Genomic DNA, 26,156 nt, shown 5'->3' with positions numbered 1-26,156 from the left:
GAGAAAATCAAACGTGGTAACTTGTTCTGTCACAGCTGGAACAAAATTACTCCTAAAACATGGAAAGATGCGGAAGTAAAGTCAAAGATAATAGTTCATTGCTGGCAAAGGGTTTGAAAACTTGTTATTGTTTAAAGGTAAGCTAACCCAAACATATTTTTTTCAAGAATATGTTCTATGCAATGCTGATAAATATTGTTTTTGTGGATTAAGAGTTAATCCACTCGTTTTTAGCCATCTCTGGGGGCAGCCATTTTGTCACTTCTGTTGACCGAAAATGACATCATAATTACTCAGGGCTCAGGTCAATCACGGCTGACCTGTTTTCTGATGCTGAGCCGTGATTGGTCATCACCTGAGCCCTGAGTAGTTGTGATGTCATTTTCGGTCGACAGAAGTGACAAAATGGCTGCCCCCAGAGATGGCTAAAAACGGGTGGATTTTGCTGCTTAACTCATATTCCACAAACACAATATTCATCACAATGCCGTGTTTCAACTAGTGGGCCAGCTGGTAACATATTCTTGTAAAAAATATGTTTGGGTCGATTTCTACTTTAAGAACTGCTTCAGTTCCAGACAATGAGAGTACCATATTTGGATGACAAGTACAACAATATTTAACCAGACTGGACTTGTTTTTATTTTAGATTCTAACGATTGTCTTTCCAATGATTCAGGCAATATGTTTCCAAAAATTGGTGGAGTATATGTTTATCAAAGAGATCAAAAACCTTTGTAAACCAGACCTGCTTCTAAAAGCACTTCAATACCTGCAGTATATACATAACGACAACTACTTTGTGTGTTGTGATCATGTTAGTAGTGTTTCTTCACCTTTAGGTCCTTTGACTAGCTTGATATCCAATATTTTATCGGTAAGGCTCTTCTTGCGTCTTACACACAGTCTGACGAGACCTCCAGCATCCTTCAGTGCCTCCACTGCCCCACTGTGGGTCACTTCCCTGACGTCAGTCTCATTTACTCGCACTATAGAGTCATTAACCCTACACAAAAAAATCTTATGAACTGCATTGTAGAGAACATGTAAAAAAAAAATTCAAATCAAATATGAGGCTGAATTAATAAGGACTAACAATATAAGGAATAATACAATTGTACAAATACATTTAATATTATCTTATATTTACTTTTTGCAAATTAAATTAGAATGCACATCAAATTCCTCGCCAGTGCTTCAACATGAATAAAATACATTTTCTTATTGTAAAACAGAACAACACTTTTTACAGAGAAAGCTAAATATTGTAGAACTGAGTTGTGAAGGGATATTTATGTTGTGGTGTGCGCTGAAAACACAAATAATGCATCAAGTTTCTATAGTGCCCTCATTAGAGTCACAAATGAGCTGGAGCCTATCCCATTTGAATTTGGTTGAGAGGTGGCAGTCAAAAGAACACTTTAATATAATGTATACTAATTATATATATAACAGATAATAAATACATTACTATGTATTATTTTCGATAATGCGTTATATAAAATGAATATGATTTTGGACACGTATGTGTGCTTACTTGAGTCGTCCATTCTGGGCTGCGGCCCCTCCAGGTATAATCTTGGTAATGAAGATGGACGGATCTTCTCCAATATGGGGATTATCAGTCCCTCCTGCAATACTGAAGCCCAAACCTGAGTTACCCTATGCAAAAACAGAGGTAATGTATGTCAGTAATGTTAATTACAATAACACTACTACTACTACTACTACTACTACTACTACTACTACTACTACTACTACTACTAACTAATAATAATAATACTAATAACAATAATGCTGTTCTTTTTAGTCATATTCCACTGAAACTACAACAATTACCAACACCATAGTGTCACTGGACCAAAAAAAATCTACAAATTTTGCAAATGTCACAACTTCTTCATCAAATGTATCAGTGTTTCTTCTATTCCTTGACACTGGGTATGAATGTGCGTAATTTCTGTTCTCTGTTTGCGTGTACATCTATGGTGTCTTTAAAGCAGGGCCAGTCAAGCAGACAGATCCAGGTCACAGGAGAATAGACAACGCGAGAGGGATGGCAAGAGAGCCTCGGGGAGACACAAAGGAGAGCATAATTGAGAGAGGGGACAGAAGAACATAGAAAGAAAGTAGAGGAAAATGGACAAAGAGTAGAAGGGTTCATTAAATAAAGAAAGTTGGGGGAAATGGTGAGGCTAGAGAAAAAATATACGGACGACTACGAGAAGTGCATAAGAATGAAAAGAGTGTTATATGACTAGGTAATCAACTCTTAAACAAGGTAAAGCCTCAAACCGCTCAAATTGTGTAATCCCATCTCCCATTCCCCCCCCCAAAAATATACTGACTGGCTCTAAGCATTTTGCAGAAGTCAAATTACTACAGAAATATTAACTTTGTATTGAGACAGATCTAAATTGAGTTGAGCATATGGCATAGCCATTCAATTCATACGTGACTTGCAAACTTCCTTTTAGTGCATACCACGTTCTTTTATAATGCACTAAATGGACTACTGATTTAAAATTATTTCTGACAATATTTTGGGGTGATTAAAGAGAGGTAGATATATTTGCAGAATAGTAGTAATTTTAGTGCAGTAGTAATTAATAGATACAAATGTTGGTGGCATCCTTATATTTTTACCCGCTCCAATGTGATTTCCTCATATTCAAAGTCTGCTTCCGTTCCATTGACCTGTTTGAGGAAGAGAGAATAACATTTGTAAGTATTATACATGAACACAACACAACACAACGCAACAACTTGGCTGTCCAGGCAACGATTGGGGACTAAACGTTCTCAGGTTGAAACCCTCTGCCGTCCAGTCACCTGCAGGGCATAATATGGAGGTTGGGACGGTTACTAGAACGATGCTAGTCCTCCATGTGACCACGCTGCTGCAGTGCCCTTGAGCAAGGCACCAACAGGCTGCCCCTAAGTGTGCGGGACTTCTTTTCAGTTTCAAAATGTACCCTACAATTAATCGGACTCAAATCAGGTGGAATTATTTATTATTTTTTAATAGGAGGAGATGGGTGAGCACACATATTAGTACAGTGGTCGAATGGCATCTCAATGGTCTTTGTAATCTCCTCGTCTGTGATCTGTCTCTGTGCTCTGAGATTAGTTTGGACTAAATGTTCATCATTACACCATATTCTATTAGCCCACATGTACAAGGTAAAAATTACCTACTACCTACTAAATACAAAATAGAGGCATAAAAATACAGTATTTTCTGGGCTATAAGTTGCTCCTTTTTTCCCCACTTTTTGAACGCTGCGGCTTTTAATGATTTATTTATGGGTTTTTATTGATGAGCTTCAAGATGACAATACATTTACCCGTAGTCTCGTTACATCTGACCAATGAAATTACCGAACACGTCACAGTGGACCAATGAAACTGTCCGAGTCTGCCCTCATACTGATACATTTGCAGTTGGAGTGCACACACGGGCTGAGAGAGACAAATACGGAAGTGTGGTGTGTGCAGAGCGGTACGCGGCTGTGGAAGACAGACTATAGAGGATATAGTATATAGTTGAGCAAAAATAAGCATTTTGAGTTGAGTTTAATGAACATACGGATACAGCCATCTCTGCAGTGCGACCCCCATCTCTCTGTTGTTTGTTTGAAACCAACCATTGACGACAGGACAGCAAGTCCGGCCATGGAGTGACATCCCCTCACGTACTAATTATATAAGATCGTACATCACCTGTGTCTCCTTAACACATAACAAACTGGTTCACAAAGGCTGCACTGGTGTGTGGTGAAGATCACCGGCGAATTTGCCTCGTGTGATGTGAGACAGTGGTTCTGGGACGCGACTGTGTAACTAGCTGTGTTTGACATTGTCTGGTATAAAAAAAAAAAAAAGAAGGATTTTGTTTAAGGTAAATTAAGTTTTTTAGGCAATTCTTATTATTTTACACAATAACATTTATTGTTTAGTGCCAAATGACAACTAAATAGCTCGTGTGGAATGATTGTTTTTAATATTTATGTACTTATTTTAAACTTAACTTAAAGGAAATGTGAAAACCATCAAGTAGAGTTGTAATTACTAAGTGAAACTACATGAAAGGAATCTTCATCTCCCTGGATTTCAAGGCAGTCAACAGCGAGTAATTTCAGAGTAATTACATAATAAACTTAGCTAACAACAGACACTGATTTGTTGTGGCAGCTGACTACCAGTAAAATGACATATGGGCCGATATTATTCCGGATTTAGCATTTAACCATTGTTTTTCAGAAGATTTCGGCTTGAACAATTAATCAAAATCAAACCAATGTCACAAAGTAGAAATACAATACACAATACAATTTTCAAATCGCAAAGGCTGCAGTTTTTGGGGGGAAACCGCCCCTACCCTCCATTAGCCGCAACCATACCACAAAATCAAGCTTGTAATGTCACCACCTCCACATCTGTCACTACACTGCCACTGACAAAAACATTGTCTCCTCATTCAACTATACTCATCCATCCTCTTTTGCAAATGATCCATTCAGTATGTCTGTTATGTATTTATTTTTTAATTCCAAACATAATGACACAACTTGTATCACTACTTTACATACGTTTAAATTCAACATCACTGATGATATGTGATGTAGTACTCACATATGGGGGGGTGTCTACACTGTCTGTATGGACCACCAATGGAGGGGGGTTGGCCTGAAAAAGAGAACAAAGTTAATGATACACTTCAACAATATGATACAAACTCACCATTTACAATGCAAACAACAACAACAGTACAATGTGAACACACACACATAGTGCCGTAATAACTTACTCGTCTCATATTTTGGTACAGCATGTCGAGTATATCTGCTACAGATTACTTCCATGAAGCGACTGCATACACCATATGACATACTGCACAGCCCTCACAATAGACACGACTAATGTACTACTAAAATGCAAACCATAATTTATGAGGCCCACTCAACAATCAAAGAATTGATACTCAAAGAATTTACTTGCACATTCATTATTTACATGCCACTTAGCAATACGACTCTCCACTACATTTTAGTACACTGACTGGTCAAAGTCAGTGTGGCTATACACAATATCAAAAAGGCAATCTGTCACCTGTCTAGCTGTGCTCAAATCATTTCCCCCCAACAGCATTTATCTGAGTACCAAACATATCAGAAAACAATGGCTGATACAGACACAGGCTTTCCTTCTGTTTCTGCTCAGTAAATGCTCTCTACCCAGTCACATTCTCCTTATGTATTACATCACATTCCTCACAATCGTTAACTTATACCTCTCCTATTTTCCGACATCTCTCTTTCTCCACAGAGTATATTTATACAATCCAATGTTACAGTCCTCTTCCATAAAACAAACACCCGCTAGCCGGTAAATGAAGTCAAATTTGGAGCTCCGAGCATGTCCAGCATCCCAATAAAGCAATAAACTAAGCGAACTGTCCACCTAGCATCAATGTCCAACAAAGCAAGGATAGCATTTATTTCTCGATACTAATCTCAATCGCTCTCATCCATCACATCCGTTGAACGTCTCTCTCTCGCTCGCTCTCTCTCTCTCTCTCTCTCTCTCTCTCTCTTTCTCTCTCTCTCTCTCTCTCTCTGTCCACCACATGTCCAATCTGTCAGTCATGCTCAATGGATGCTTGATGCCACATGGGAACCAAAAAAGAGAGAGGATCAGAGGGATTAGGCGCATGAGTCAACTCAACAACAGTAATGAGGAGCAGAAGGTGCAGATACATGCAAACAAAATTCAGAATGCCCAAAAAAACGTCCAAAATCAGGCCTAAGGATATAGTGAATATTGATCAAAAGTTTTTTTATTTTTTATTTTATTTTGATTTTTTTTTTATTGTTTACTGTTTAATTATTGAGGAGCAGTTCGGATGGTATTCCCCCCCCAAAAAAGTTGGTGATCACCTCACATTTTTAATTAATATATCTAACATTTACTTATAAAATTGCTACAAAGCAATGAATCTTTGTGTGGATTTATTTGTGTATTAGTGTGTGATTAACAGAAAATGCAGCCCCTCAGTCAGCTGTTGATTCGAGTGACACGCCAAGACTGCACAATTATGTAACTGTGTGTGTGTGTGTGGGTGGGGGGGGGCGTATGTGTGTGGTAGAGAGTTCATGAATTTAATTTTTGGAAAGACACTCTAACATACAATAAAATGCACTCAAAATGTATAACCAAAGTTGCTGAGTGCAAGCAATTACAAATTGTTACATAGAGTAGGCCCTATTATGTTTTAGTCCTCTTGTCAACATTTAAGAATAGGATGTCTCGTGACACACATAGTTAGTTTGCATCCGCCTACACAAGTTATTTTTAATTAAAGTTAAGTCGTTTATCATTTTTTAATCACCAGATGTTTTAGTCATGACTAATAATAATACAATTGCCAATTTGCATTATGAATCAAATTGGCAAGATAGGTAAAAATTAGAAAAGGTAAATGTATATAGCGAAAGTGACTTAGCTGCATATCAAACATCATCTATCCATCCATCCATTTTCTGAACATGCGTGCATACAAAAATAAAAAACTGATTAAATCTGTACAAAATGAATAACACAATTAGCTAGCATGCCATTTCATGCATTATCATTAATTAATAGTAAAATTAGAACATCAAATTTCACAGAGGGCAGATGCTGACATGCGTTGTGTAACTGTGATGCACAAATAGTGTCTAAATGGTAACTGTTCACCATTTCTTCCTGATATGTAATAACATTTAATTTGCCTTACGAGTTAATCGGATAGAGTTCGAGTCTAATGAGATGTAGATGAGAACTGCCAAGCTAATCACATTCATTAAGACTACCTCCCATCTCCTATTGCTGTGTCCATATTCACAGACAACAACAACACAGACAAGTGGTTCCATTTGTGACTTCTTACCTTTTTATGCACAGATTAAACCAAAAGCAATATTGTTATACTCGTATTGTAATTTTAATAAATCAAATAAAACATGTAATCTTGTGTTAAATTGCATCACAACATTGTTTTGCAACAGCTTGGTCTGTAATTTGTCATAACTGAGGTCTAAACGCTGAGCACTCAAATAAAAATGTGAAATGAACTTGAATAAGAAAATGAAAGCATATATTAACTGTCCAAAGCATCTTGCATATGACTACATATCAGATTAAGGACAATCTCTGGTGAGCGAACACACACAAATTCTATAATCCCTGCTTTGCTCAAATAATATAGGGGGGGAAACACTTATTTTCACAATAAAAATAGTTCTCAGGTGTCATAATACAATGTTTGTGACATATTTTGGTAAAAAAATACCCCAAGATTCAGCAGCACATATCATCCTCTTTCTCACTCCAGTAGTTTTTTTTCTATTGCCATTAAGGTCACCCGTCATCTGGAACCGACCCCAAGTGACTTTGTGTGAGTGGCCAGTTAAAGCTTGGACTGGTGGCTAGGGCACATTTAGACAACCATTTAGACTTCCATTTAGAACTAAGGACAATTTAGACTTTTCACTTAACTCATGTACTGCTAGACATTTTCAGACCCTCTTTTACCCTAATGTTTGAAAAAATTTGGAAAAAAATATAAATAAATTCCTGGGATTGAATGGCTGGACTGTGAAAAGACAAGTACATTTTTCAATGGCAGTGAATGACTTAAAAGGAAGGACACCCAAACATATTTTTTCAAGAATATGTTCTATGCAGGCCCATTAGTTGAAACAAGGCATTCTGATAAATATTGCGTTTGTGGAATAAGAGTAAATGAACCCGTTTTTAGCCATCTCTGGGGGCGGCCATTCTGTGACTTCTGTCGACTGAAAACGACATCACAACTGTTGAGGGCTCAGGTAACGACCAATCACCTGAGCTGTTTTCTGAAGCTGAGCCGTGATTGGTCGTTACCTGAGCCCTGAGAATTTGCAATGTCATTTTCAGTTGACAGAAGGGACAAAATGGCCGCCCCCTGAGATGGCTAGAGGGAGGGTGGATTTTGCTGCTTAACTCATATTCAACAAACGCAATTTTAATCAGAATGCTGTGTTTCAACTAGTGGGCCTGCATACAACATATTCTAGAATAAAATATGTTTGGGTTGATTTCGCTTTAACCAAACATGCCTATGTTTGAATGCGGGAGAAGACAAAGATGGAGCGCCTGGAGAAAATACTCAACATCATGGGGAGAACATGCAAACTTAACTCAGGAAGGCTGGAGTGCACATTTGAATGTTGAACTCTATCAGTCCTCTTGAAATCAGGTGGTATTGGAGGGCAGAGCTATCTCATGCAATCGCCAGCCTCCCTCTCCACTGTGCTGTGTGTCAACGTACATATGGCTTTGATGGCCATTAGGACAATGAGCAGAGCTAGGTGATGGCTGTTAGCCTGTTTGTGCTCAAACGTGTTCCAAGTCTCAATTTTACTTTTGAACGACAAAAACAGTTAATGTGAATCAGACACAAGCCCTCATAAAAACAGCAATTTTCACACATGGAGGTGAGAATTACCAAGATGGTAAATTACATCTAATGTGCAGATCTCTGCATGTATTCCTAATGGGTTCATGTGAACTGTTACAATCTCTCCATGTCCCAGAACCCACAGAGCCAAAAAGGAATACACCACTATTTACAGACACCAGCCTCAGTTTTGTGGAGAATAACACTGTTCTGTGCACACTGGGGAGGAGGATGAAGATGATAACTTTCTTGGTGACTTTGTAAAGCAATCTGCCATTAAACGGCATTTTGATTTTATGTTGTCATGCAACATCATACAGCATTCTAATTAATACTAGGGGTCTTCTGATCAGGGGTTTTAAGCTGCCAATTCCGATACGATCATCCAGTGTGAGATCGGCCGATACCGATCATATCGATTAATTAAACATTTAATTTTAGAACTGCTCACAATGATTATTTTAATAATCAATTAATCTGTCAACTATTTTTCAATTAATTGGTGACTTAGTTTAACAGAGCATTCCATCCCACTTTATTATCCATCCATCCATCCATTATCTATACCGCTTATCCTCACAAGGGTCGCGGGGCATGCTGGAGCCTATCCCAGCTGTCTACGGGTAGTAGGCGGGGGACACTATGATTTGGTTGCCAGCCAATCGCAGGGCACACAAAGACAAACATCCAAACTCACAATCACACCTAGGGGCAATTTAGAGAGTCCAATCAACTTTTCATGCATGTTTTTGGAATGTGGGAGGAAACCGGAGTACCCGGAGAAAACCCACGCAGGCACGGGGAGAACATGCAAACTCCACACAGGGAGGCCGGAGCCGGGATCGAACCCACGACCTCTGAACTGTGAGGCGGACGTGCTAACCAGTCGACCACCGTGCCGCCACGCAAAAAATGTATCCAATAAATTAATAGCAACTAATTGCTTAGCGTATTTACTTTTTAACAAAAAAAAAAAAAATCTTCAACGTCCAACGTCTGAATACTTGTCACAAATGCAACGTACCTGCACATGGGCTTGTATTTCTGGAAAGAAGTGCATGTGAGAGAGTGGCTCCATAGAGCGTAAATTCCACATGTAGGACTCATTGGGCCATGGTCTGATCCCGACCTTCCCTTTGGTTTTGCTCTTTGTTGGACTCTTTGTCACACTGACTCTCAAATTTGGGAAATTTCCTCGAGAGGCCCTGTTGGCCAGATGTGTGGGCAATGTGCTCCATCCATAACCGCCAAGGGCTGAACACAGCGGTATCTGTGGTGAGTGAAATGGATGAATGGAAAGGGACTGCGAGGAATGTGGCAGAATAGGAGGACAATTATGTTGGTACTCTTGGAACAAGGAATTGTGACTGTTTGAATGGGTCTCTGCCAGCTGCTGTTGATGGTGGTGATAGAGTTGATGTGAAGATGGCGAAGAAAGTGGGTGAGCTGGTGAGGCTGGAGCATGACACTGTTGCTGGTTTGGAGAAAAATGCTGCAGGTGATGGCTTGGCGAGAGGCAGATCTGATGGTGGCTCGCAGAGTGCAATAGATGATTTGGTGATTGTGTCGCCAGCTGGTAGTTGTGTAATGGTGGAGCTAGTTGATGACTTGGAGACGGTGGGGCTATGTGATAATAGCTCGGTGAAGGTGAAGGAATCAGATGTTTGGGCGAATGACATCCTTGTTTTTGCGAATGAGTATTGCGCTTTGGTGAGTGTAGGGGGGAACGCTGCAATTGATTTGTCTGTACTTGCAGAAATTTCTGGCTATGCTTTGAGTGACTGTGGCTCTTGCTGGACTTGACCTTCCCTTTGCCAGATTTTCCCTTAGAAGAGGCACTGGGCTTTTTAGGGCTACAACAGAATTCATGGCTGTGGAAGTAAGTCGTCATATCTGCAGAGATGTGTCTCTAAGCACTACATACAGTGCGACAGAGTCCCGTCTTCTTTGACTTATGTCCCTCTTTCCCTTTTACTGCATTATCACCTTTAGAAGGATGCCAAAACAGTAGCTCTTCAGAATCACCTGTGTCCACATAATGTAGGTCATTCCATCAAAGAACAACCAAAATCACTGTGAAATGTTGGATTGGATTTCCACTTTTCCTTGTCCATTTGTCTCAACACATGCATACAAAAAAGGTTGACATTTGTGAAGACTTGTTCCATGCCTGCGGCTTTGACAAAAGCATGAATTGAACTCCTAAAAAACGAAGCAATGCCATTAAGTGTGATATTAACCCATGTCAGTGTTTCCCTTTAGGAGCACATGAACATTTCAACGGTTTTGTGGGTTAGACGGTAAAAAGTAATTAAATGCTGTAAAAGAAAAGCAGGAAGGACCTTAGACTTTCAGTCTTTGCATTAGGACAGAAACAATTTACTGTAAATCAGCTCCTGCATTCCAAAGGAAGACTTGTCTTTGAATTTCCACAAATAGGCTGCGCTCCAGTTATCTGTCTCTCAGATAATGCATGTTGTCCAAGGTCAGTATGCTGTCAAACCATACTCCAGCTTTGTTTCTGAAATCCCAGTCACTCCACTGGTGATGTTTCAATTTATATTCCACAGAGGAAGACGAGAACCCATAGCTGTCCTGTTAAACATTTAACGCCAAGGTAATGGCAGGAAGAATAAACATGTTCTTTGCTTGTCATCTCCCATCTATGGATAATTCACTTTCTTCTCAGCTGCTCTCATGTCTGTGCTCCCTTGCCTCTTCCTCTAAGCCTCTGTCCCCTTCTCTACAACTCTGATGCGCTCTCTCTCTTCCTGGGCCGGCCAATTAGGGGCTTCCCTGGTCTTTTGCACATGACAGCAGCCAGGCATGACTAATTGATAGGAAATCAGGGATAGCGCTCACAGTCAGTGTGGAAGTGTATGATGAGTCCTGAGCTATGATTGGTGGAGAACAATGTTGATCAACCTTTTGGGTCGTCTTTGAAAGCAAATCATGGTAGGACAGGTCAGCAAGAATGTACAAAAGTAGTTGTGTTGCTGAGTGTGTCATGACCACTGACCTATTTAATATCAATAATGTGTTTGTACATAAACCACAATTACAATAAAGTTGGGACATTGATTTGCAAATGATTTTAAAGCTATATTTAATAGAATATAGTACAAAGACAATATATTTAATATTGAAAATGATCAACTGTGTATTGTTATTTTTTAAGCAAATATTCATACTCATTAAAAATGTAATTCCTGCAACAGGGGCATTTTAGCACTGTTACAACACCTTCCCTTTTAACAACACTGAATAAGTGTTTTGGATTTGAGGACACTAATCATTGAAGCTTTGTAGGGGCAACTCTTTCCCAATCTTGCTTGATGTAAAACTTAAATTGTGCAACAGTCCAGGTCTCCGTGACTATATTTTGTGCTGCATAATGCACCACACCTTTTCAATGTGAGTCAGGTCTGGACCGCTGGCAAGCCAGTTAAGTACTGGCACTCTTTTACTACGAAGTCAAGCTCTTGTAGCAGCGTAACACATGCAGAAGGCTTGGCATCATCTTGCTGAAATAAGCAGGGACATCTCTGAAAACGGCGTTGCTTGCATGACAGCTGTTGCTACAAACACTGTATGTACCTTTCAGCATCAATGGTGGGGTCAAAGATGTGCAAGTTATCCATGCCATGGGCACTAACACACCCCCATACCATTACAGATGCTGGCTTTTAAAGTTTGCGCTGAAAACGATCTGGATGGTCCTTTTCCTCTTTGCCCAGAGGACACTATGTGCATGGTTTCCCAAAACAATTTGTAATGTGGACTCGTCAGACCACAGCACACTTTTCCACTTTGCGTTACTCTCTCTCAGATGAGCTTGGGCAAAGAGAAGCCGGTGGTGTTTGTGGGTGTCGTTGATATCTGGCTTTCTCATTGCATGGTGGTGTTTTAACTTTCATTTGTAGATGTAGATGAACTGTGTCAACCCACAACGGTTTTCTGAACTGTTTCTGAGCCCATGTTACCTTAACATAACGTTACCTTATCCTTAACATAATTTCTCCATATTCTCTGAATCTTGTGATGACATTATGGTCAATAGATGATGAACTCCCAAAATTCTTACCAATTGTTTGTTGACAAATGTTTTTCCTTGGGATTAATTGCTCAGACAGTTGTTCACAAAGTGGCGAACCTCGCCTGATCCTCACTTGTGAACAACTGAACCTTTCAGGATGCTCCTTTTATACCCAATCGCGACACTCAGCTGTTTACAATTAACCTGGTCACCTGTGGAATATTCCAAATAGGTGCTTTTTGAACACTCCTCAACTTTCTTAGTCTTTTGTTGCCCCTGTCCGAGCTTTTTGGAATATGTTGTTGGCAACAAATTCAAAATAAAATATTGAAAAAACCTAAAAACAAACATAGAACAATCTTCTTCACTTTGAACATTAAATATTTCATCAGTCTAGTTTATTCAGTTGAAAATAAACTGAAAAGGATTTGCCAATCATTGTACTTCATATTATGTTTTAATTTATGTTATACACAACGTCCCAACTACACTGGAATTGGGCTTTGTATCTGCTGGATCTCAATCTTGCAGTGACGAAGGAAATGTTATTTCCCCATTTTGGCTGGCAGCGCATTACTGTGTTTCTACCACTGGAACCAGGAGTGCTGTTGCCTATTTATATCTTTGCAGCCGGGAAAGCTTAACTTTTTAAACCAATTCTCAGTCTCTTAGCCAATGAAATGCATGAGAATATACATACATACATATATATGTGACGGTGTCGTGAGTATATATAACCTGGAATTTGTTTTTGAGCAGTTATGGCGTTCGCAGACGATTGCGGGAGTTCTGAAATAAGTGACGGTAGTGATATAGGCGATACGCTTGTGGACTTTGAACGAGTGGAGCCAGTCGATCTTTTGTAGACAATGACGATGTCGACCAGGATTTGGTAATTATGGTATGGTATTATGGTAATTGCCACTCAAATCGCAGATGTTATTTCAACCGCGCCCCAGGGTGAATAAGGTAAATACGAAAATTTGAAGGTAAATACAACTGCAGATGCGGGATGTAGGTATTTAGTCACATTTTTACAGAAGAACTCTGGGTGCACCTCATCGCTGAAACCAATATTTGTTGGGCTCTGCTCTGCTCTGCTCTTGTTAGTTACTGGAGTCAAGGTGTATAGCCACTTTCAAAAATCAGTTTTTCTGCTCTCATGTCTGTGCTCCCTTGCCTCTTCGGTGTGGCAAGGATAGTTTGCTCCTTCAACTTAACTTGTGCTGGCGGTTGTTGCTGTGTGAGGTTCGGGTTATATATAAGCTATACTCCAGTGCAAGACCCACTGCACTCCGGCTCGGGATAAAGTGAAAGTGCTTTTGTTGCACTGACTTCACTTTTATATTTTTGATTGAAAAAGTAAGGGGACTCAACACATTGTTACACGTATCAATTGTGTGAAGTTTGTTGATTTAAAAAAAAAATATATATATATATATATATATATATATATATATATATATATATATATATATATATATATATATATATATATATATATATTAGGGGTTTAAAAGGTTCACAAAAGTCACGGTTCGGTACGTACCTCGGTATGGGGGTCACGATTCGGTACGGGTTTGGTACAGCAATAAGTCTCAAGTGCATAAGACTATTTTTTTGTATTTTTTATTTAGTTTTAACAGAGAGGAAGTTACACTTCAATTTGCACAAAAAAAGCACAAAATAGAATAAGGTTGCAGATAAAGTCAGGTAGCACTTGCCAACCACCGTATTTTCCGGACTATAAGTCGCGGATTTCCCCTCCCCCCCATAGTTTGGCCGGGGGTGCGACTTATACTCCGGAGCGACTTATGTGTGAAATTATTAACACATTATTACATGTATATCATTTCACATGTTATTTTAACCCGCATAAATAACATAAAGCTAAATCCTAAAAACTATGCATGAATAATTTAAACGTTTAAAATCTAATAAGTCATTAAAATAGTCTGATAAAAAGACAATTTGACTGTCTATCAATCCATCTATACAAAATAGTGTACTGTTCCTTTAAAAGGCGCCGTGCCTGGCAGTGCATGGTCTTACATTATCAGCCAGCCACACACTCACGCACTCACGAGAGCGGAGGAGAGAACAGATAATTACGACCGAATACAAAAATACTTTTGGAGACTTGGAAACATTCTACATGGTCGGCGATAAATAAAAGACTTATTTAAGCGATGTGTACTAAGCACACAATTTTATTAATTTGATTTATATGGACACATTTATTTGCGTAACGCGACAGAGACAACTTGGATTCTGTGAGGGGGTGGAGGCGACTTATACTCCAGTGCGACATATGTTTTTTTCTTCTGTATTATGCATTTTATGGCTGGTACGACTTGTACTCCGGAGCGATGTATAGTCCGGAAAATATGGTAGTAACTTTTAACATTTTAAGAGTTACGGCACAGCAGAGGACAGCTCATGCTCCACCACGGCTCTTGTGCGATTGTATATGCTAATATGCACCCGGGATGGAACATTGTAACGGGGCTCCAGCACGTTTAATAAACATTAGAAGCCCGGCTCCTCGACTAAAGCATATGGGCGCATAGATGTTGCTATCTATATGCCGATTCCTTCAGTAATTACTAATATCTTTGGCTCTGTCTGCTTTCACATCTGCAGGCTGCTTAAAAGTAGTGTGGATAAGTTTTTGGTGTTGAGCGGCTTTCTTTTTTCGACACTCGGTAACTGTATCAGGGTGATGCCGTCTTACATGCGTTAGCATGTTTGAAGTGTTACCTGCAACATACCGCACGAAGATCGAACAATGCCGACACAGTTATTGTTCGCTCCACCACTAGCAGCCTCGCACTCCATCGCTGCCGTACGGAAGCCGAAATGTTCCCGGCTGATTATACTATATATATAATACACTATACAAATGGTTGACTTGTATAGTGCAAATGGCTCCGCTAACTCCATGCTTTCTCCTGCATTCGCCATTTTTCTTCAACATTTGTTTTTATCTATTTCTTCTCCGAAATAGATCCGCTTTAGGCCTTAATGGGTTGAAGACAAATATTTGTATTATTATACTGTGTTTTAACTTATATTTCCAAAAATACAGTAGAAAGTAGAAAATGTTAACCACTACAGAAATCACAAATCTCAAGTCTCAAGATACCTGAATCTGTGTTTAAAACCACAGTTAGTATTTGAAATTTGACTGATGAAGCCAAATGTTTTTTCTAAAGATGCTCCATATAGTTCAGGTCCAGAATTTGTAAATTACATTACTCCATAAAGCTACCCCCTACCTTTGGCCATCTATAGCTGCTATATGACAATCAACATGGCTTAGTGATTTGTACGTTTACTGATCACATCTTGAAATGGCTTTGAGGTCCAAATATATAATGTCAGCTAATATATGGCACAAGTTGCTCCTAGAAAAAGGTCAGAGACAAAGACAGAGTAAGGGACATTATAAAGAAGCACCCATGTAAAGAGAGCAGAGAGATGAGAGAAAGGCTGTTATAGTTTGTTAGTGCATGTACGGGTCCACTATGTAAAGTGCTGCCAGTGCTGCAGGCTAACTGCTCATTCAGGAGAGGAGAATGAGCAAGAAGAAAAGGCAGTTAAGAATACAATATTAAATGAAGCCAACATTAAAATATTGCTTTAAGGTAAGCAGGCAAGGGGGTCGGGCGGGGGCTGCTAAGAAATAAGGCCGACATTGTATGTTGCCATGAAATTAGAATAAAGTAAGGATGGTGTAAAATGAGCAAAGAAACAACAGGGATCTTCAATTACAATCAGTGAAATTATATATGTGATGTGTATTTTCTACAGATTAGCATTACAAATATAAAGTAGTTGAATACCTTAAAGTTGACATTTTTTCCTCTCACAATCTATCCTGGGTTCTGCATTAGTAAAAACACCCCGAAGACTAGAAATTATAGATATAATTTTAGAGCACATTTATTGCTATGGTAAAAAGAACTCATTTTAGGGACGGTCTCATACAGTGCACCATCCCACATCCCAACCTACATACTGTCCACCTCCTTGCTTCTACTAATGGAGGCAGAGCCCAGTATGTGGAAAACAAGCGAGTGTGAAGCCTTTTTAAGGCGCAAGGACTCATTGCCAGTTGGGATGTCACGATATCCAAATGTCACGATACGATAATATCACGATATGAACCTCATGATAAGATAATTGACACGGTACTGTAGAGATGATGACGATATATCGTCGTCATTTGAGGCGCCGCGCGAGTGGCTGCCCGTAGTCCGGCTCACCGGTGAGCCTTTTCGTGTGTTTTTGTACCTTATTATTATTCTACCCCATACCTTTCACACATAGTGGATATTCGTAAACTTGCGCGGCAATGGACATCCAACTTGCGGTATTTTTGTTGCTGCTGGTGGCTATTTTTTGGGCGATCGTGTCCGGAGAATTGGCGGGGGGGCCGCGGCTCCATTGTTTACAGCTGGGTTCAGCTGTTAGCACTCCGTGCTAACCCCGCGCCAGCTCCCGGAGCAAGACCCGTTATCCCCCGCGAGCTGGCTAGGAACAGAACTTGATCTTGTGCCGGGGTTAAACGCAGGGCAAGGAGGAGACGATACCATCCCGTCTGTTATCATGGGGAATGTTAGATCCCTCCCCAACAAGATGGACGAGCTAACGGCGCTAACCCGGCATGAGAGGGACTTACGGGAGGCTAGCCTGATGCTATTCACAGAGTCGTGGCTCACAGAGCTAACGCCGGACGTGATCGTAGAATTGGACGGCTTCCAAATCCTACGCGTGGACAGGACGCTGGAGAGTGGTAAGAGAAAAGGAGAAGGGCTGGCTGTGAACGATAGATGGTGAAATCCTGGGCACATCACGATCAAGGAGCAGCTCTGCAGTAGGGACATTGAGCCGTTAGCTGTCGGCATGAGACCATACTATATCCCGCGAGAGTTTAGTCATGTGATCACGGTGCGTCCCCCCATGGTCAACAGTGATACAGCCTGCGATGCCTTGACTGCAGCTGTGAGCAGGCTACAAACACAGCACCCAAATACCCTGCTACTCATCTCTGGTGACTTCAATCATGCCGCTCCTTCCTTCTCTCTGCCTTCATTCACACAGTATGTCATCTGCCACACCATAGACAATAAAACACTGGACCTTTTCTATGCCAACACCAAGGGGGCATACACATCACTGCCCCTCCCCCCACTGGGCAAAGCTGATCACAACCTGGTGGCTCTCCAGCCTGTGTACAAACCTCTGGTCCGCAGGCTGCCAGCTGAGACCCGCACGGTTCAGAGATGGTCTGGAGAGGCCGAGGACTGTTTCAGCACAACTGTGTGCGAAGTATTCAGCGACGCTCATGGGGAAGACATAAAGAGTCAAACGGACACTGTTACAGACTATATAAATTTCTGCATGGAGAACACCATACCCACTAGGACAGTTAGGTGTTCCTCCAACAACAAACCCTGGATCACACCTGACATTAAAGCTCTCCTGAAGGAGAAGAAGAGGGCTTTTGCGTCGGGGAACAAGGAGGAGCGGAGGCTTGTGCAGCGTCAACTGAGGAGGAGGATCAGAGAGGAGAAAAAGTCCTACAGGAAGAGGATGGAAGAGCAGCTGCAGCTGAATAATGCCAGGGGAGTCTGGAGGCGCCTGAAGACCATCTCAGGCCACGGACAACCCAAGACCCGGGCTGGGGGGGACATGCAGTGGGCAAATGAGCTGAACCTCTTTTTCAATAGGTTCAATCAGATGCCTGCCACCTCTCAGTCTCTCCTGCTGCAGCCTATACCTACTCCCCCTGCTGTGAGTGTCACCCCCTGCCCTCTTTTCCCCAAAGTCTCCAGCTCCCAGCTACACCAGACAGCCACCACTCCTTCCTACCCTGCCTTGGCCTTCACAACATCTCAGGTGAAGAACCAGCTGAGGAAGATGAAGGCGAGGAAGGCAGCGGGTCCAGATGGCATCAGCCCCCAGCTCCTCAAATCCTGTGCAGACCAGCTGTGTGGGATTGTACAGCACATGTTCAACCTGAGCCTGAAGCTGGGCAGAGTCCCCCAGCTGTGGAAAACATCCTGCCTGGTCCCGGTGCGAAAGACCTCCCACCCAAAGGAGATCAACAGCTTCAGACCAGTGGCGCTGATGTCTCACCTGATGAAAACCCTGGAGAGACTGGTCCTTGTCCACCTGCGCCCCCTGGTGTGCTCCTTAATGGACCCACTACAGTTTGCATACCAGCCTGGCATCAGTGTAGATGATGCCATTATCTACCTCCTCCACACTTCATTCTCCCACCTGGAGAAGGCGGGGAGCACTGTGAGGATCATGTTCTTTGATTTCTCCAGTGCTTTCAACACCATCCAGCCCACCCTATTGGGAAACAAGCTGGAGCGGGCGGGAGTGGCCCACCACCTCACCACATGGATCCAGGACTACCTCAAAAACCGGCCACATTATGTGAGGACACAGGACTGTGTGTCTGACGTGCTCCTCTGCAGCACGGGGGCGCCGCAGGGAACTGTCTTGGCTCCCTTCCTGTTCACCCTCTACACTTCGGACTTCAACTACAACACTATAACACCTCTACCTGTCACCTGCAGAAGTTCTCTGACGACTCTGCGATTGTCGGCCTCATCACAGGCGGAGATGATCGGGAGTACAGAGAACTTACTCAGTGTTTTGTGGACTGGTGCCAGCAGAACCGCCTCCTGATCAATGCGGGGAAATCCAAAGAGAGGGTGGTGGATTTCTGTAGGCTCATCACTGCACCTGCACCAGTGAATATCCGGGGAACTGATGTTGAGAGAGTCTCAATTTACAAGTACCTGGGTGTTCATCTGAACAATAAACTGGACTGGAGTGACAACACAGACGCTCTCTATAGGAAGGGTCAGAGCAGACTCTTCCTACTCAGGAGACTGAGGTCTTTTGGGGTTCAGGGGGACACTCCTCAGGAACTTTTATGACTCGGTGGTTGCATCAGTCATTTTCCAGGGAGTGGTCTCCTGGGCAGGCGCGTCTCGGCCCGGGACAAGAAGACGCTGGACAAACTGGTCAAGAGCTCTGTCCTGGGCTGCTCCCTGGACTCTGTGGACTCAGTGGGGGACAGGAGGATGATGTCATCAAAGCTGGACAACCCGGCCCACCCCCTCCAGGGCACTCTAACAGCACTCCACAGCTCCTTCAGTGACAGACTGTTACACCCTCGCTGTGCAAAGGAGAGATTCCGCTGCTCCTTTTTGCCTGCTGCTGTCAGACTGTTTAACAAGAACATCAGGTACACTCTATAATCTGGCGGACATTAGTGCAATTGTGCAGTGATGCACCTGATTTTATATTGTGCAATACTCAACATTCCCCACTACTGTGTTTTTACTCTTATCCAACGCCGTTCCTTATATTTCACCGCAGCACTGCAGCACTGTCACTTTTTTTCCCCCTTTGTACTATGTACAGGTTAAATAAGTATTTCTTCATACTCTATATGTAGATGTATGTTGGTGTGTATATACATGTGTATATACACATGGTTACTGCATATATTTACATTGGTCTTTGATTCTGAATGTTTACTGTTAATGTTGTATATTAACGGCCACATTATGCCGCCGTCCTCTGTGTGACCTATATCTTTGCTACTGTAATGATGAAAATGTCCCCACTGTGGGATCAATAAAGGCCTTCTTATTCTTATTCTTGTATAAAAAGCTCACAATACTGTTTAAAAGTTCCAAACCAATGTTGGTCATTTGCATATGGTCACGTCACATCCTGTCAAAGTACTGTACCACACACACATGCATGCACACGCCCACGCCCACTCACACTCAAATGATGGCCAAGTAAGCGGACTACTTTCAAACTTGGCCTAACATCTGACACCTCCACGGCAATGTGTGAGAATTCATTGCCCACTCTAGGAAGTTGTTTTCAGTTACAAACTTCATACGATAAGTGATTTGTCACCTGATAAAAAAGAAAGCAAGATTTTGCTCTGTGCCAAATCCTCCTCCTGTCTATTCTGTGCTATCCATCCATGATCTATACCGCTTGTCCTCACAAGGGTCGCAGGGAGTGCTGGAGCCTATCCCAGCAGTCTTCGGGCAGTAGGTGGGGGACACCGTGAATTGGTTTCCAGCCGCAGGGCTTCTGTGCTATCCTCCTGTGTAGTAATTCAATGCTTTGCTAGACAAAAAATGTACTGTATTGGAGGATTAGGTTTACAATAGTGGAAGGCAATACAGCAAGCAAATATTAATTGGTCTCCCATACTGTGATATGAAAAATAATACTATAGTACAGGCTGCTTGGTGAACAAATTTCAAGGGAATAATCTCAGCATGTACTGGGTGGGTTGTGTCAGGAAGGGACTCCGGCATAAAAACGGTGGCAAACAAACGTGAGTGACTGTCGCAACAGCAAAGCCAGTTAATCATGCGCTAACTGAAATATTAAATACGAACAGCAGGGGGCATCAACTACCATAGACAGAAAAGTGAAAACAAATACACAGGCACAAATGATGGCAATGCTCAATGATGAGCAATGTACTGTAAGTGAGCTATCTTCTAGCAACACTAATGGACAGAATACATGATAACGGGCTGAAATGGATGCACAACCATCTGATTTTAATAACCATAACATATATGGCAGAGGAAAACCAGCAATACATGTCACAATCCTGGCAGGATTTGACTTTGTTCCAACTACAATTTACCCATTCTGTCAGATCATAGTTTAGGTACACTGTTGTAAATATGAGTTGATGAAAGCGCTGTAAATATCTGACGGGTCAAACTGAGCCTTCCTGTCTGGAGTTTGCATGTTCTCCCTTTACTTGCGTGGGTTTTCTGATGATACTCTGGCTTCCTCTCACATGGTAGGTTCAGTGAAGACTAAATTGTCCATAGGTGTGAATGTGAGTGTGAATGTTTGTTTGTCTATGTGTGCCCTGCAATTGGCTGGCCACCAGTTGAGGACCCCAGCCCTCCCGCGACCCTAATGAGGACACGCAGTTCAGAGGACGTATGGATGCATGATGGATAGTTAGAAGTGAGAGCACTCATGACTGTTATTGTGCAAACATTTTTATTTTTTTCATTCATTTTATCGCAGCACTTGTGCATCAACATTTTAAGATTGAAGCACTCACTAAAGTCCCTGTCCCACTGAGCGCAAACATTTACAAGTGTTGCAAATGCAAATATTGTGCGTTCTCGTCAGGGTACGTTAGGGTTCGTTCAAGCTCGCAAATGTTCGGCAAACATTCGCCTGTAATTTTGTTGCAAGGGAATTTTGAACTTTTTTCAAAACTATAACGGTTAGCGTACGTTTGGCGAATGTTTGGTGAACGTTTTGTGATCATTTTCGACCTTGGACAAACGCCAACAATTCGCAAATGTTCGCCGCTCAGTGGGATAAGGGCTTAATCAGACTGGTTCAATGTCAATCCTATACTAATCAAACTCATTAGGACAAATGACGGACTACAGACGAATGACGGATTAAAAAGGGGTTTCCGACTATGCTTAGTCCGTGTATTTTAAAATTTTTCACGTCATTCGTCAACCGTCAGCATGACGGGCATCCGTCAGTGAAGGATCGAAGGACCGGTCCGTCACATAGATGGAATGCCCAGCTCTGTTAATAAATTGAATCGGAAGTTCAATGTGTTCCACACAAAGTATGATGTTAACATTTAAAAAAAAAAAACGTTTTCTATTCTATGACGATTGAGTAGAGGGTTCTTTATGGTGACTTCTTGGGGTTCAGTTTTATTGGTAACGCAAGTTCAATAAAATAGTTTGACAAATAATTTCATGATAGTTGCACACTATTTTCTTGTCATATTTCTCAGCGTGACTACGCAGCATTTAAATATGTGCAGGGAAAAAAAAAAATATATATATTTTTTTTAAAGCCCTCCCAAAAATCTTCAGAAATACTGATAAACATTCAATATTTTAATAGTTTACCAAACAGACCCCCAAAATTAAAAAATACAAATTTGCAAAAAAACAAAACAAAGAGGGGAATATGCGTATCCAAGGGTGTCGAACCGCGAGTATGTGCGGGTCCACTGTACAATCATCTCTACATTTTTCACAGACTCTAGCAGTCATCAGTAATTTCCATGGTGTCTGGAAATTGTCAATAAATGCCGTAGTATGCAGTGGTCCCTCGTTTATCACAGGGGTTACGTTCCAAACCTTAGTAAGAAAAATAAGTATACTTTATTATTATTGTTGTTGTTGCTGTTGTTGTTATTGTACTAATTATTAATATTGTTCATATTATTTTAGAAACAAACAAACCTTTTTAAACCTTATTGTTATGTTGTGGGTCAAATTGGCCCATTTAGAAAATCTAGGGACAAAAAAAGGATTTACATTTTGTCTGTGGGCTGCTTTTTAAATTTTTGTTTCTTAACTCATTCACAGCCATTGATGTATGTATTTGACTTTTCACAGTCCAGTCATTCAATCCCAAGAAATTATTCATATTTTTTTTCAAATATTTTTGAAACGTTAGGGTAAAAGAGTTTCTGAAAATGTCTGGCAGTGAATGAGTTAATATTAAAGATATTGCGTTGTGATTTTTTTTTAATGATTAAACATTAGAGCAGGCCACTGACCCATGAACATTGTCAATTAATGATCACAACTACCCAAACATTAAGGGAAAAACAATTTAAACAATTTCATACATGAAAACTGATCAATTTTGACTCGCGCGTATCTCACGCTCCCTCTGACTGTCCTCCTTCATCGGCTACACTGTAGCGTTTTCTTTTTACTTTCCTTTGCTGAGAGAAAAACATTGAACATAGTAAAAGCATACTTTTATCTCGCTTGGGTGAGAAGATGAGAAGAAACCAACATGGCACCTTCGATTAGGTTTGAAAACTGTAATAACGAAGCATGAGAGGGTCCCATTCTTGCGAAGCTTGCTGAATTGGCCATTCTCACCATGGTTGCCAAGCCATCAAGTGCAAATAAATCGTCCTATCTTTATTGACACTCGTGTCCTCTTCTTCTCCCTCACTAAATTAAATTTAGTAAGCCGAACGCATTCTGTGCAAGACATGGCAAGGAGGAGATGCATTCAAATTGGTCTACGGTACCTTAGCCAATCAGGATGCAGAACACAAGGTAGGGTTTGTACACTGTAAAAAACAGCATGCTGAATTGCTGATTAATCGAATAATCGAATCAATTAATCGATTTGAATCCTTTTTTTATCGATTTTCAATTCATCGTTACATGCCTAGTACTGACTAATGAACCTGGTTATGTAAAGCGTGATTTATGAAATGATTTGAAATGTTTATTGTCTTTCATTTTACATTTTGTAATTGTTGATGTGGTTTTGACAAACTCACATGCCTACACAGATCACTTAACATGCATGTGTGTGCAAGAGATGAGTTCAACATCAACATTTTTCATTTGAAAACGGTGTTGAAAACCGCCCCAGAGATAGAAGACCATTCACACACAAAGTCAGAGCTGGGCATTCCGCCTATGTGACGGACACCCATTTTGTAGGTGATAAATGATAAACGAGAAACTTAAAAAAAATAGTCAGACTAAGCATAGTCGGAAGCCCATTTTTATCCATCTATGTAATCGTCGATTTTCACAGTAAGGCTTCAATACCCGCGGCGAGGTTTCTGTAACAAGAGTTTGTTAGATTTAGTTGTTGTTGCTTGGGAGACAGATTTGAGTGAGGGAACAGGTGAGAGGAAATGACGTTTTAGCGATACTTTGTCGATACTTTGTCAAAGTGATACTTTGTCCACTGCAGAAATCAGATATCTAACCTAGACATAGAATCTTATATCAAGCCAAAAAGTCTTTTTGATCTTGTTTTGAGAATAATATACAATGCAAGAGCAGAATTTGTAATATTATTAATGTTGTTTTCAGATGATTTGTCTTTTATTTCTTACTTAGTGTTTAGATCCTATAATTAGTTCATTCATTCATTCATTCATTATCCATACCGCTTATCCTCACAAGGGTCGCAGGGCGTGCTGGAGCCTATCCCAGCTGTCTTCAGGCAGTAGGCGGGGGACACCCTGAATTGCCGCCATAATTAGTCTCAGTTTGATGCTATAGTTTATGTTTTCAGAGAACTTTTAGCTGTAAAAACTTGTTTCAAGAACCTCTCAGTAACTACTAAGTGGTGTACCAAGATCAACACACTTCCTTCACACTTTTTGTTGCACTCCATTGTGGCACAGTAGTTGACTGCTTAGCACGTCCGCGTAGAGGTTGTGGGTTCAAATCCGGCCCTGCCCTTCCCGTGTGGGGTTTGCATGTTCTCCCTGTACCTGCGTGGGTCTTCTCAGAGTACTCTACCCCACCCCTTCCCACCATTCCACAAACATGCATGATAGGTTAGCTTCACCTTTATTTTACCTAGTATAGTGCTTGAAACTAGTGTTTCACCACTTATTTTAAGGTATTTCTCTCTTTTCAAACGCCACGATAATTTTTATTATTTCAAGAAATCTTACCAAGTGTAATTATCTTACTGCACTGGCAGATAATTTCACTTGTTTTTAGTCTGAATCCTCTCAAAACAAGTATTTATTTCTTAAATTTAGTTAATTTTTGCAGTGTCGAAGTTGGTAGTCGAAAACGCTAACGGAAGCCCATTTAAAATCATAGGCACACTGGCCTATAGCCGATTACTATTTGTCGGACAAAAAGGGAGATGGACGGACGGCTGTAGGCGGAAGGCGATAAACGGACTGCACATTTTTAGTATATTGGCCAGCTCTGCTCATAGTCATACCAATTTATTGACTTAAGCCACCCTAATATACATGTTTTGGGACTTTCAGGGAAACCCGAGCACCTGTAGAAAACCTAAAAAGCACAGTGAGAACATGTACACAAGAATATCGAGTACTAATTACACTTACTGTATACATTGGAACTTTTTGTGTGCTTGTGTTGTGTTATTACTTATTAGACAGTGGTCATTAAAATGATGGCTTATAGGCATCTTACTGTAATCGTGGTGATTATATCAGCACAGACAGAGAAGAGGCTAGAGGGAGACAAGTGGAAAGAGTGGATAGTGGGTCTCCGTGTGTGAAGGAGAAGAGTGAACTGAAATGAAAGCATCATCCCACACACAGAAGGTGATGCAACACCCAATGCACACTCAAACGCAAAAATCATATATGCTGTAACACAATTCACTGTGTTACTGTGTTTGTATACAAGCAAGTGATTTGAGTGGGTATTTAAAGCCCTTTAGGTATTTCTTTTTTGAGTTTCACTGAAATCACTCATAGATGATATGCTCTGCTTGGTGATCAGTGCCACCTCATCACCATGACAACAGTTGATGCCTCCTTCAGTGATGGCAAGCTTAATAAGTGCAATGGTGGTCCAGGTTGTAAACATGTTCTGTAGATGTATCCACTAATCACGCCCTTCCTCTGACACTCAAGTATTGATGTATATGGTCAATTTTCAGCTCATGTAGCTACAATTATACGTCAGAAGACGTTATCAAGATCAACAAACAGACAGATAGTAAACCAGGCATTGAGAATGTCAAGCATGTCTGAAAATGTCAATGCTCAAGTCAATGCTTTTAATACTCAAGTTTTTCCAAAATCCT

At 41.0% G+C, this 26,156-nt stretch overlaps 1 protein-coding gene across 9 annotated transcripts in view; it reads right to left on the bottom strand.

The window, feature by feature from the left end:
• LOC147138033 (discs large homolog 1-like protein) overlaps positions 1–26,156 on the bottom strand; it is a 184,438-nt gene that overhangs the window by 66,137 nt on the left and 92,145 nt on the right. For 7 of the 9 annotated variants that reach the window (XM_086048009.1, XM_086048014.1, XM_086048017.1 and 4 more), the window contains 4 exons: positions 4,636–4,689; positions 2,647–2,697; positions 1,538–1,662; positions 837–1,006 (listed from right to left, as the gene is read on the bottom strand). In XM_086048009.1, the coding sequence (XP_085904135.1) occupies positions 837–1,006; positions 1,538–1,662; positions 2,647–2,697; positions 4,636–4,689 (400 nt within the window). Of the gene's footprint in view, positions 1–836; positions 1,007–1,537; positions 1,663–2,646; positions 2,698–4,635; positions 4,690–4,810; positions 5,529–9,506; positions 11,174–26,156 lie in introns of those variants that run through there. The other 2 variants (XM_086048010.1, XM_086048018.1) reach the window with 2 other exon arrangements.

Source organism: Filicampus tigris, chromosome 12 (genome assembly GCF_054856515.1).
Source record: "Filicampus tigris isolate MCC_2025a chromosome 12, RoL_Ftig_1.0, whole genome shotgun sequence".
NCBI lineage: Eukaryota > Metazoa > Chordata > Actinopteri > Syngnathiformes > Syngnathidae > Filicampus > Filicampus tigris.
Note: the sequence above shows the minus strand (reverse complement) of the source record. Positions and strands in the feature narration are given on the sequence as shown.